The following is a 14085-nucleotide window of genomic DNA, read 5'->3' on the forward strand; positions in this document are numbered from 1 at the left end:
TGAATCTTTACCAAAGTTCAGGGCTGGCACAAAGAAGGAAGTATAACATAATAATTTAGAAATGACACTAGATATGGCTATTCTCAGATCCTTTGCAGTTTTCTATAGCCCTAGGATGCCTTCCAGTTAAGCAGGTTATAAAGTAGCCTACTCTATCTAGTGGGAATTTCCTAAAGTACATCTTTCTCTCCTCAGAATCCAAGCCCTGTTAATATTATTTTAAAAATCTTTCCCTTAGGTAATATTAAAATAAGAGCCATTTACTGTGCATAAAACCCTAATTTTCTTTAAATCTCTTTAATAGGAACCAAGGTTACATTCTGTGAGAAGAAGCTTTCTCAACCTCCATCTGTAGGTTTGAAACCTCAATATTCTTGAAGCCCACACTTTCATCCTAGAAAAGATATCAGAGCAGAGGATTCAATTCTTACTCCACCTTCTTCTACTGATTCTGTTAAGTAGAGTCTTAGATAACTATTTTATCCAATAATAGAAAGCAACTAGCACTTTCTATTTTGTGTGGTCTGGTAACAAATATGAGGGATTTTGATGTGCCTAAGATTAAATGTTTTTGCTTTTTTAAGGGAGGTAAAAAAATCTTAGTAGCCAGAACATTGGAGGTACAGGATAAAATCGTGGTTTCCTTTATTAATTTACACACACTTAAATAACACAGACTTATAATCTGTAACAAACAGAACAAAGGTTATATAGAGAGAACAAGTATCTTGATAAAGTTTGAAAAGTTTGGTCATCATCTGGCTCTTATCCACATGATAATGTCATATACAACCACTTAAAAACATCTTTGGTGTTTGGATTTTACAGTTTTACTCCAGATGTTTTATATTTTTTAGACACAGGATGGCATATATATAGAATATACATAGGAACAAGTCATTTGTTGCAATAAGATAAATTCAAAAAAACTATCTTATTAGGGAGATAATATCTATAGAAGATTCTAGTTTCCACATTACTTTGTTTTCATTATATTTAGGTTTATTTATATTCTACTTATATTAAATATATTAGATAAAACATTTCAAATTTTAGGTTTACATTAGAAATTTTGCCAGATATTTATAGACAATTTGTATATATAATATCTGGAAATCTGTCATATGACCATGTATTTTATATCGATTACTATGGCCAAAGTTGACACTATTCTTAAATATACTTAAAAGTATCTCCATATCTACTTCTGGCCCTCTTTTGTTATTCATATGAGAAGTATAAGGGTTCTTATACCATCTTAGCAAGTATAAGCATTCACTGCATATATCATGTACAATTCAATACATTTTTCTTTTAACACAGTGACACTGTCAATATTCCTTTTTATCTTTCATTCAGGTCTTAGTTTGTGAGATTTCTGGACTTTCAAAACATTAACTTGCACTAAATAAAACTTAACCGTAACATTATTTTTCACCTTTTAAAGACAAAGCTTGATTGTCTGCTTTTACAGATTAGAAAAGTTTATTATTAAAAAAACACCACACTAAGTAGAATTTTTTAAATTAAAAAATGGCCATGCCAACTTCTCTTTAAATGCTGCCTGTTTAATATATATCCCAATTTTCTTCTGCAAAAACATTATACTCTTTTTAATAATAAAGAATAGAAATTATTACATAAATAAGCATTATTTAAACTGACTACATGGAAATTTATTATAGCATTTATTTAAATTTGATTGCACAATGCTAGGAGTCTAATTTTTTTCACTATTTTAATTTCATGTCCACTGAAATAACTAGAGTTGGTTTGCACCTCTATTAGGAAAGAGTAAGAATTACATGTTTTTTAAATTATATATTAAAACTTTCTTATAATATTAGAAAGAAAACCCAGTTATAACGAGTTAAATTTTTTTAACCCTGTCTCATAAAGAATAATGAGCTACCATTTATGTATATCTTGGAGTATTTCACCAAAATGTTTCTGGGCTAAAATATTTATGTTTAGGAATAAAACGTAATATAGCACAGTTATAGAATAAATAAAGATATTCTGACACATCCAAAGGCCAGTCCATCTACTAAGAATATTTTATTTTCCTATATTAATTTTGAAAGTAGCATGCTGTATGTTATGGTCCAGTGTTCTATAATTAGTACCCTAATCAAAAAAATCATGAAACAATCTAATACGCCACTTGTCTGATATTTTCAGTATACATTTTAATCCCATATTTATAATTCTGGCTTATTTAGTATACACCAAAGCATTTTTTTCTAAAACTTTAATAAATTTCTAGAGTTCAAGAATAATTGCACTTTGCTTCAAAAACAGATTTACACTGGTATTTTTCTTAGGTAATATATTGTAGGCAAATGTGCTCTTTACCACAATGTTTTCATGTATTTCCACAGTGCATTCACTAAGTTCTGTAAAGATTACTTCATCTTTCTCTTCAGATATAAAATATTTTTAAAATGCAGGTAGTGTTAATGTATCCCCCCAAAAAACCTGTTCTGTTTAAATTGTAATGTTTTCCTCTTATTTTATAGCTAATATAACATATCCATGATAGCAGAAGCAACTTTAATAACTATGAGATCAATGTTTTAGCTTTTAATTATCATGTCCTTTTTGTTATAAGTCATGATATAAAAATGAACTAAGATAAGAAGACTAAACCTTAGCCTCATAGTTCTGAAACAACCAATGATAGTACATAAAGGAAATGTTTAATTAATATAAAAAGTATTAGCTAAAAAAGCATATCTTTTTTTATCTTTGTTTTGGAGAAAAAATCTAAAGGATAACAATTTTAAAGTATATACAGTAGTAATTTGAGATTATTTTTAATACTTTCAGTGTGCTTCTTGCTAGTCATATTTAAGATCTTAGTTTTCAAAATGTCTTAACTTTGGTACCAAAGAAAGCTATACAATATCCACTTCTATAACATACTTTTAACAACACGTAAATGAAACTTCCTAAAATTCTTATTAATATCCATATTATATAGCAAACTTTTTTAAAAGATACTAATAGATGTAAATTTTTCCTATCCTATAAAGTCAACCTTAGGATTATTTTATTCAGGCAGTATCCAATTGTTTGTGAGAATAGTTCTCAATAAAATAACACATTTGATATCCTAATGTCTATGTGGAAAGAAAACTGAAAATAAACTCAGCAACAATCCTATGTTTACAAATACATTTTTATGCCTGTGCCCTGGCTATGTGTCTATCTTTAGAGAATGACTTGTTGAAAACTCAAGCCCAGACTTAGCTGTCCTCACATATTGAATATTTAAAACATCTACCTCTACAAACTTAACGATGATGGTTAGTCTCTTTCACACTTCACTAGTTAAGCAGTAAGTTTTCACTATTTTTCCTTTTTTTTTTTTCTGTCTGAGATTAGGTTGATTTCCTAGTTTCTACACTTAGCTACAGAGTAAAAACTGTTATATATTTATGTTGGGTTTTGTGTCCTCTGTCTCCCAGAACTGATAGATTCATTTTTTAGATGATCTTAATAGATTATGGAAAAAGGAAGATATGCTATATACTCTCCTTAGGGTAGAAAACTGATTTTATGATGTTAGTTACATCTAAAAATGTTTTATTTAAAATTTGTTATGAATTAACTACCTTCCAGAAGCTTATTTTTATGTGGACATTTTAATAAGAAAAAAGTTTATTCTTTTAGGATTATTAACTAATAGACTTTTTTAACTGGGTCAATGTCATCATGAACGTTAAGAATATATCTATTATATTCAGCAAAAAATACTCCTTCCAAATCTTATAATGGTATGAACATCCAACCATCAACTTTCATGCAATTAACCATACATATTTTCAAACAATTCATTTTATTTTAGGACTTAACAATTTTCTTTTTTAATACCAAAATGGCTTTCTTATACACTGTAACTTGATTTTATTTAATTACATTCCAGTAATGAGTTGTAAAATGAAACTGAACTCAGAACTAAAAAGTTTCTCGTTTTAAAAATTCAGGGAGTTTCCATAGAATAATTTTTATAGAAATTTAAAGAGTTAATGCAATAATTTGAATTTACTAGGACTGAAGATTCTTTGCTTTAGGAAAGTCTTTGTAAATTCCTTTAGTAAGTGAATTTTAATGGTAATCTTAAGAATATAGATTATGTAGACTATGTAGGAAATTTTGTATAATATTTCACTCTGATTCTATTAGCAACTCATAATCTACCATGCAAATACTGGAAAAGTACCCATCATGCCTTGCTAACTATGGGCCTGTATAGTTTGAATTTAAAGAGTTTGGAAGAAATTACTTAAAACGTAACATAAAGATGTAGATGTTCCTAGCTTCCAAGTTAACAAGGACTTGAATATACAATTTAAACCAAGAGACCTGTATACACATAGGTTTCATCCTAAACTTCTTCAAGGTGTAGCCCATTGTCCAACTTTAGCTACATTTCATTAAAAAAGTAAAATATGACAGTGTTCTTTATGAAATTCATAATCAAGTCTCTATAGAATTTGTAGAAGTTAAAACACATCTTGACTGTCATATGTGACATATGTCAGATATAATTTACCAGGAGTTATCCAATATGTTGCATTTTAGCTAACAGGGTGGTATTTGCTTTGGTAGTAACTGGAGTCAAAGGGATTTAATCTGTTTCCTGCAAGCTTGTTAGGAAAGATGTCATAAGAATATAGTAATAAATGTTCAGGAAAGTCATAGAACTTAAATTGTTAGTAAGTAGATGAGTCTTTTAATAAGTTCATTTGTATTAAAACTGTATGTATGAAATGAAAAAGTTTCAGTGTGACCTCTAATAAAATTCTCTGGCTTTATTACTATAATAGTTAATTCAAATAAAACTTGAATATTGCCATGTTTTCATGTTTAGAGATAAATGTATAAAGTATTAATTAGTAAAATGTTCTTTTTAAATACTTGGATTCATGAATTTATGACAACATACTTTCACTTAGAGAATTGTTGGAGTCAAAAATTTGGAACACTTCTGAAAATAAGAAACAAAAATCTTAAGGAAAAAGAAAAAAGAGATTATAGAGTTATTAAAATTTTTAACCATTTACACCAATACACATAAGCAGCATATATAAAGGAAACTATTGAAAGCAAGAAAAGAAATATATTCCATTATAAGGTAAGTATTTTTCCTAGGTTTCTTTTTCGGCACTCGTATGTTTCATAATCTAGCTATCAAGAACTAACTCCTCATCTTGAAATATTGATTAACGTATTTCAATTAAGTCTTATTTAGACTTTTCATTTTCAGATCTTTGAATCTGATTTTACTACTTCCTCTTCCTCACAATACAAGGCTTAGTAAACACTCAGGGATTGTTGCGGTGTTGGTGTTAAGATGGTGCTCTGGCACTAAAACAAGTTTGAGTCTAGGCTTTCCTGTTTTATAAGCTGTATAAGTTTAGCTAAGTTAACTTAACTTCTCTGGTGTCTCAATTTCTTATCAGTTAAACAGAGTTAAAAGAATACTTACTAGGGTTGATGGAAAAAGTAAATGAGAGAACACAAATAAGGAACACAGAACTGGTAGTCCTCTCCCTTCACCTTCACTTATTATTGAACTAACAGAAAAATTGGTAAAATTATAGCCATGGGATTGTTCTCTTAGAAAGGACTCGCTAAACAGGTATATTTGTTGGCATTTCTACTCAAAAAGCAAGTTATTATTTTCACAGAAGCATGCATGGAAAAAGACAAGGTTTTAAGAGTCACAAAACCTTACCTGCTATAACTTTTTCATTTTTTTCTACCCTTAGAAGTGATGATACACTAAGTGGTGAGCATTAAAGACTGAAATGCTAACATCTAGTATAAGTTATTTTACTTATTGCCTAGTTTCTCTGAACTCACAAATGGCAGTTTAATTTCTTTCCAAATTTGAACATTTCTTGGCATCTTCAATTTTAACTTTTTATATTTTGAGGCTGTTAGATTATACAAGTTTGTTACAACTTATTGGTATATTGTTCCTTTTATATTCAGTCTCACTTCATCTTTAGTAATGATTATTCCCTCAAAATAGAGTGTCTACTATTATGACGCCAGCTTTTTTTTGGTTAATAATATGCCTAGTATTTCTTCATGTCTTATTTTCTGTTATGTTTAAGTATATACCTTTTAACTATATATAGCTAACTTTTAAAATTTAAGCTTCAATATTGCTTCCTTTTGACAGAAAGTCCATCCTATATTTTAATTACCGATATATTTGTATTTATTTCTACCATGCCATTATGGGTTTTCTTTTACCATATTTTTTATTTTTCTTTGCTCTTTTTTTCACCTTCCTGTCTTCTGTTGAATTGAGTCCTTTAACATTTCATCTGGCTTAAGAAGAAATACATTCCAGTTGTGTTATTTTAGTGATTAACCAAATTGTGAAACATGCTTGTTAACTTTTTATTTTTAATATTTATAGCCTTTTAACCAGTAGATATTTCTAGATTAGTTCAAAGGAAGTCAAACTACTGACACTATCATATTTAATTTGTTCCAAAGTAAAGGTTATTATCCTTTTAAAATATTTTAATTAGGAAAAGTGTGTAATTAGTCACACTTTTATTGACTGTATTAGAATAAAACAATGATTTATATCTGTATCAATCATAAACTAGTTCTCAAAAGGTTCACCTCCTGTTCAGTCCCATAAACCAGTGACTGTCAACCAATGAGAAGGGTATATGTACCTTGAGAGTGGTAGCATAGAGGTTAGTATCATTTTACGCATACCATTCACTAAGATAACCTGGCATCATCCATTTCCAGTTATTCCTAGAGCTGTCCCTTCAGCTTACTTAAGTGAGTCTTCTAGGCCCTCTGCAAATGTTTCATCCAAAAATCCTTAATGACGTGAAGGCAGATCTCATCTCCCCTTGGAGTTATTTTCTTCTTGCAGATCATACATTTGGTTTCCTGAAACATCCTGACATTTCATACCATCATGTTCTTAAGTAAGGAGCTGTGGACTTATGGTGAGTAAACTGTGTCACAGACCAAACAGGAGTGAAATACAGTTCATAGCCAAAGATGCAACTTTTATACTATAGTCTCTAGTCTCACCTTACTTTGGTGAAGATCCAAGTAAGGCTGAAGCTCCCAACAACTATACATGAGAAGAAACACTGTAGAAAGTATATTATTTGTAGTTGTCCATACCATAGGAAGATCCTCTTGGTGTGTACCTCTTCCAAATCCCCTTTACTCATCATGGAAATTTAAGTAGAAACTGATTAATATAATTAATAAAATCTGTGGTCAACTATTCCATTAGATGGTTCCTCTTAATTCACAGGATCTATACAGGGCAAAACTAAGAAGTCAGTTTCACCTCTAAACTGTCTACTTTCATTCAACTCAAAGTAGTTCTTGATGACAGAAGAAAGCAGCTTAGGCTGAGATTCTCCTATCCACTGCCTCAAAAAAGAGTAATACCCTCTTCTTGAAAGGTTAAAATCCTCACTGCTGCTGCTGCTGCTAAGTCGCTTCAGTCATGTCCGACTCTGTGCGACCCCACAGACAGCAGCCCACCAGGCTCCCCTGTCCCTGGTATTCTCCAGGCAAGAGTATTGGAGTGGGTTGCCATTGCTTTCTCTGAAAATCCTCACTAATTGACCTTAATTAACTTGGTTGTTACTGTCCTGCCCTTCCAGCAATATTAACCTCCAAATTTAGTGTGTTCCTATTGATAGAAGTTAACCAACCCTATCTAAAGCTCCTAGAAGAACAAGGGGCAGGGCCAACTGTGTTATGCTGAAATAACATATTTTATACTGTCTTAGTTTTGCAAGGGGCTCTCCAAGGCTTTGTTCTAGAACTGATCCCCCTAATTTATAATCTTGGTTACCTCCACCTGTGCCCAAGCTTCCCGCAATCTCTCTGAACTAGTTAACTTTTGCAGCAAAAATAGACACATCACTGCCAGTATGTCCACATCTTTTCAGGTCCACTGATGTTATTCATTCTGGCAAAAAATGAGGACAAGGACCTATCAACGTTTACAGCATCCCAGACCTCATTAGCCAGAACAGTTGTTCTACATCTGGTAGAACTATGGATGGGGGGAAACTACCTCCAGAAGGCAATATTATACAGCAACTTTATGGACCAAGTCTTAATCAAGAGGCATGGCTACTTCCCCACTGTAACTCAAAGTTACACTAATGCAGGCTGACACTGCAACTACCCACCCACTCAGGGATGAAACAGAGAGCCAGTAAACTATCCGTACCATAATGCCCAAGAAGTAATCTGTTGATTGCTCAGTACTTCCACCTGCTACTTAAGCTGCATGATTATGTCATCCTAGTTGGAAGCCCAAAATCTGACCAACTACTGGCTTTACTTCAGTTTCAGAACTTCCCAGATCCAGAGTTATGTGCCAATAATAGATACAACTATGGGGGGTTGGCTGGGGGGGCGGGGGGAGCCTGTACCTGAGAGCCCATGTTGCAGCCTAAGCCTTCTTGAATGATCAACTTAATACTCAATTTTTCAGGCTCTTCTCAGTCCGAATAGTCACACAGGTGCTCAAGAAAAATAATAAGGCCTACTTCCAGAATAAGTGTGAGATTTCAACGAAATGAGACTGTAACTATTTCTTGTTCCTGCCTATTCTTGACCCCCATATAGCCGTAGGTCTATAGGTCTGAGATGCCTATCTGTGAGTTCACTTGTAGAATAGCCCTCTAATGTACAATGGTGCCACATATACATTGCCCACAACTTCTTGCATGACTTCATAGTAGACTGTAGTCTTCTGAGTTGACAGCTTATTATTACTTTAACATGACATTCCATGAACACCTGACCAGTGCTCTATCACCTCCTGCAACACAGCCTCCAAAAACACCTGAAAATCAGTATCTGAGAGCCTTAGGGTAATATTGGGAGAAACTTCCTTTCTTGTCAAGGAAGCCACAAAATGCCAGATAAGGTGTTAGCAATTCTCGAACAGGGAAATTCTTAGAAGTCTACAAGTTTATCATCTTTTCCCACGAAGTGGTTAAGGTGTACTCTCTTAGAAGTGCATGCCTGCCAGTTTTAAGTTTCACCTATCTTCTACTTGCCATTCTTAAACTGATGAATCAAATTGAACATACCAACTCAGTACTCAAAGGATCCCTGCTTTACCTATTCTGCCTCCTGCAGAGATTCTAACTGGTTCATCTTCTATATCACCACAGAATAAGTCCTATCCAACTTACCACACTTCTTCACTCAAAATATCCTGTCTTCTGTATTAATTATGCCCTCTCCTCTTGGCATCACCAACTCTGTGGACATGAGTTTGAGTGAACTCCGGGAGTTGGTGATGGACAGGGAGGCCTGGAGTGCTGTGATTCATGGGGTCACGGAGAGTCAGACACAACTGAGCGACTGAACTGAACTGAACTCCTCTTGGCTCCCCCTGTTTTCCTGTGTCCTCTATTACCACAAACATTCTGGTAGAACTTAAGTGCCTACACAAATGACAGACTGCACAAACGGAACTCCATTAACACCCAGCAAGCCAAGGTGCAGTGTACTAACCAGCATTAGGCCATAGCAAAGACCATTCCAGTGAAGGACACTGTCCCTCCATTCATAATAGGGGCTGTAAGACTGTTATGGCACTACAAAGGCAGAGGTTATCAACACTGCTTTCCAAGTCTGTTTTCCTTCATCCATGTAAACATCCCATCTCTTTCACTGCTCTGCTTTCCAGCCCCAAGAGATATTATATGCCATCCTAGGTCCCAGTAATCTCCCCTAGTAATCCCAGCAGATAACTGGAATATGTCCTATGGAAAGCCCAAGATTCCATTATGAAGAATAAGAAGGATCTAGAGAAACACTGGTAGAAATGGTCCTTCCACCCTTAGAATGCCTTCAAGCATTCTTTTCTAAGCAATGTTTCCAAGCAACCAGAAATCTCTCACTACACTAATTAATAAATAGAAACTGGAGCTGAACAGTAGCACCCAGAATAAATCTGGGGGACTACCAGCACAACAGTTTACTTCATAGTGAGCTCTGCTTGCTACCATGCTTAGAATGGATATCTCAAGGCAAGTTCTCATTTTAAACTTTGCTCTAGCTGTCTAATCACCTTTGAGATTAGCCATGAGAAGTAGTCGGGGCAAATAATGCTGGCTTACTATGCTTTAGTCACTGTATAAATTGATACCTTAACATCTTCTCTGTGATGTTCTCTTATGGAGCCTTGGAGAGATCCCTAAATCCAGTTTGAGATTCCTGGAGCACTGATCATTTCTTCCCTTCACCATCACCTTCGACAAACGCAACAGAACTGATCTGAATAAGGTACTTAGAAAACTTTTAAACTTTAATAAGTTAAAGGAGCAAAAGAAATAATAAAAACCACCTGAAAGTAAACAGATTAAATTTATAATAGCTATTCCACAATTTCTATATTGTATTATACATACTGATTGACCAAAAGAAATCATATAAGGTAAATTATATACATGGATAACAAAATGAAGACCAAGAAATATAAAGAAAATATTACCCTTCTGAACTTTCTACAGATTTTTTAAATCACACCTGTAAACCTAATGTTATTAAAGTTTAAAAAAATTTTAACATACCAAGTAAATCAAGAGAGCTTTATAATTTATCATGGTCCAAACACATGTGATAGTTACTTATTAGCTGACTAAACATCTAATGGAGTGAATGTCCTTTTTCAGTAGTCTGAAATGAGGATTTTGATCTTTTTTATTGCTTACTGTAAAACAGCAGTGGTCGCAGTTATCCTTATTTTAATAAAATAAAATTTTTTTCTTTAAATTATGCAAAATTACAAAGCAGAAAATTTATTTTAAATATTCTGAAACCTCAATGTTAAGTAATTAAATATGTGAGACTAGAGCCATCTACTGGTTAAAGTATAATGGTACAAAGCACAACTACTGGACAATTAACTAGCAAAACTGAGAGTCAAGATTGTTAAGAATTAAAAATATAAACATAGGCCAAAATCATCTAATCTAGGACAATGGTTTTTAAAGTTTTAATGAAACAATCTGTTTTCAACAGGAAACTCAACATATATAAGAAGGTAAAAGCTGAGGTAGGGGGCCTCCAACCCCCACTCTCATTAATTTGCCCAGCAGAGGCCAGGCCAATGAAAAACAAGCCATGAGAGGTAGTCAGGGCAAATAACTGGTTTGGACGGAGGTACAATGAGAAGGAATAGTATCAGCAAAGTTGTCTCTTACCCCTAGAGACATCTCAGAGACACTGGGGTACAAAGGACAGTGGTTAATGGACACAGGAACTGAAGAGTAGAGAGTAGGCTCCTGAAAGGCTATCAGACCTCTTTTCACAGGGACATTACTTATGTGCTCATTTGATGCAACACTTTAGAAAGCATTAATTTCCCTGAAAATGCAAAAAATAAGAAAATAACAAATTTACTTTTTTACCACAAGCTAGTAAGAACTGAGTTTCTAGGTCTTGTGGGCTTTTACCAGCCAGGACCTAGACTGGTCCAGTCTTGGAAACAAGACCCCAGTTTCAGATCCCAGTCTCCTCCCTTCAAAAGGGGATGGATGTCCGTAGAATCGAGACAAGAAATGGAGCTCTCCAAGGCTCCTCTCTGTGGAAGAAACCCCCAACCTAGACAGCAGCCTGTCAGCTAGGCTTGGGGTGACAGGCTGGAGCAGAGTTCCAAAGACTCGCAAACACTCCAGGGCCACATGAAGCACAGTACCCAGCCAGGGAGCATCCACGGGGCTCTCCCAGTTCAGCTTCCATGGCGCATGCCTTTGGACAAAGCCATTAGTCTGCCGGACACAGCTGGACACTGCCTCCAGAGCCTTATAAATCTGAAAGTTATCGTAGTGGTCTGCTACCTGCTTGGGCAAAGTGGCCACTGCGCTCACCAGAGCGTAGTCCTCTGCCTGAGCACGACCTGACGGCCCCACCAAGCCTGGCTCACTGGGAAAGCAAGTAGTGCAGAAAGCCGGATAGATCCCAGAAGGATTGATCCTGTTGGCAGTACATCGGTTCAGGAGACCTCCCAAAGCATCTGCCAGCTCGGAATCCAACAACTTAACCACCTTTTCATCATAGTAATCACAATCCCAACTGGGGACGCCCTGCCGAAGAAGAAAGTAGCGGAAGCCATCCACTGTATAGCGGTCAAGACAAGTCCTGGGATCCACCACGTTACCCAAGCTCTTAGACATCTTCTGACCACAAACTGTCCAGTGGGAGTGGACATAGATGCGGTATGGTGGGCTCATGCCGGCCCCTAAGAGGAGGGCAGGCCAATAGATAGCATGGAATTTGAGAATGTCCTTGCCTATGATATGAGAGGTGTTCGGCCACCAAGATTTGAACTCAGCGTTTGGGTAGCCAATTACAGTAAGGTAGTTGACCAAGGCATCCAGCCATACGTAGATGGTCTGGGAATCGTCCCCGGGCACCGGAATGCCCCAGTGCAAGTGGCTACTCCTTCGAGAGACCGATAGGTCCGGCAGCTCCTCCTCCAACCACTGAAGGACTGTCTGATGGAATGGCTCCGGTGTTATGGCCTGAGGGTCGCCCCGCAGCCACTGCTGGAGCGGCTCTCGGAACTGGGAAAGTCTAAAAATGTAGTTTTCTTCCTTGGTCCAGGAGACCGGGTGTCCGCTCTCGAGAGATACAGGACACAAATCCCCCGACGGGCCGGGCTGCCTGGTGACCTTGGCTTCAGGCAGGAAGCACTCGTCGGAGGCGCAATACCAACCTTCATAGAGGCCCTTGTAGAGAAGACCCCGAGCCTTCAGCATCCCCCAGAAATGCTGCACAGCTATCCGGTGCCGGGCCTCGGTGGTGCGGATGAAGTCGGTGGAAGAGATGTCAGCCTCCCGGAAAAGCTGCTGGAACTGGGCAGAGACTCTGTCGCACAATTCGGATGGAGCCAGGCCCGCGGCGGCTGCAGCCTGCTGAATCTTCAGGCCGTGCTCATCGGTACCCGTGGAGAATCCCGTGGCGGCGTCACTGGGAACTCGGAGGCGATGGTGTCGGCACAGGGCGTCCGCCAGCAGCGCGGAGTACAGGTGCCCGATGTGCGGCGCGGCGTTCACGTAGAAAATGGGTGTGGTAAAGTAGGCGCGCGAGTCGCGGGTATCGTCGCGGACACCAAGAGGGCCAGAGCTGTAGTGGCGTAAGCTAAAGTCCTCCGAGAGCGAGACCCTACTCGCCCCCCTGCGTCCTAGCAGCCGTAAGGCAGAAATTCGCAGCATGACGCCCGCGGATCTCTAGCGGCGGAGGGGGCGTTCTGGAAGCACGTGTGAGGGGCGCATGCGCAGCCGGTCCGCACCGCCGCTTCCGGCCAGAAAGCCAATGAAGTCCGGCCCCGAGCGCCGGCCCTCCAGCGCCCCGCCCGCGCTCCTCCCTTCACGGGTCTCTGGGCAGCGGTTGTGAATTGTGGGAGAGAGCGAGCAAAGCTTAGAGGAGCTGAGTGTAGGAGAGGTTGTGAAAGCAGATAAGTCTGTATCTTTCCATAAAATGCTGCGTGTCCTGCTCTGGGATGTAATTTTAAATTTATGGATCTGGTTTTTGGGGGCGGGGATTTCCTGTCTCATCCAGGCTGAGTTGCATGTGGGCAAGAATTTTATATTCAGGCATTCCTCAAACCCCTGTCAGTGACCAGTTGTAGGAGTATATCCTCTACATAGCCCTGGTCAACGTAGGAATCTAAAATATCATATACATTTTCCTCTCAGAACCTAGTGGATACAATAAATCCAGAAGGGAGGAGGGAGAAGGGAAGGAAGAAAAATAATGACCTAAATAAAGCACTTGAGGAAAGGGTAAGATCTGAAAAAGTAAGGGAAATATTTTCTCCAAATGCAATTTTTGTTGAATCCATGAAAGAGGTTACCCTGTGATGTGTCCAGTCTTTGCAGAGATTATTGAGATTTGGAAAGCTGGAATGCTTTCCCTGTGCACCTAAGGAAAAAAACAATCTTCAGATTTATTTCTCAGTGTAGTTGCCAGTACTATTCTTCTGAAATGATCCTGAGGTTCTCCTACACAAGTGTTTTTCATGTTTACTTTTAGTAAGGGAAT

At 37.1% G+C, this 14085-nt stretch overlaps 1 protein-coding gene across 1 annotated transcript; it reads right to left on the minus strand.

Moving 5' to 3' along the window:
• Positions 1-431: 431 nt before the first annotated feature.
• Positions 432-13308, minus strand: MARS2 (methionyl-tRNA synthetase 2, mitochondrial). Its single transcript, XM_055397633.2, has one exon. The coding sequence runs from the start codon at positions 13254-13256 to the stop codon at positions 11475-11477; it is 1782 nt and encodes a 593-aa protein (XP_055253608.2). The 5' UTR covers positions 13257-13308; the 3' UTR covers positions 432-11474.
• Positions 13309-14085: the final 777 nt, after the last annotated feature.

Source organism: Moschus berezovskii, chromosome 2 (genome assembly GCF_049115385.1).
Source record: "Moschus berezovskii isolate FMDL1 chromosome 2, NW_MosBer_1.0, whole genome shotgun sequence".
In the NCBI taxonomy this organism is placed as follows: Eukaryota; Metazoa; Chordata; class Mammalia; order Artiodactyla; family Moschidae; genus Moschus; species Moschus berezovskii.

Coding starts and splice junctions, on each gene's coding strand:
- MARS2 (XM_055397633.2), bottom strand. CDS start 13,256: ATGCTGCGAATTTCTGCCTTACGGCTGCTAGGACGCAGGGGGGCGAGT.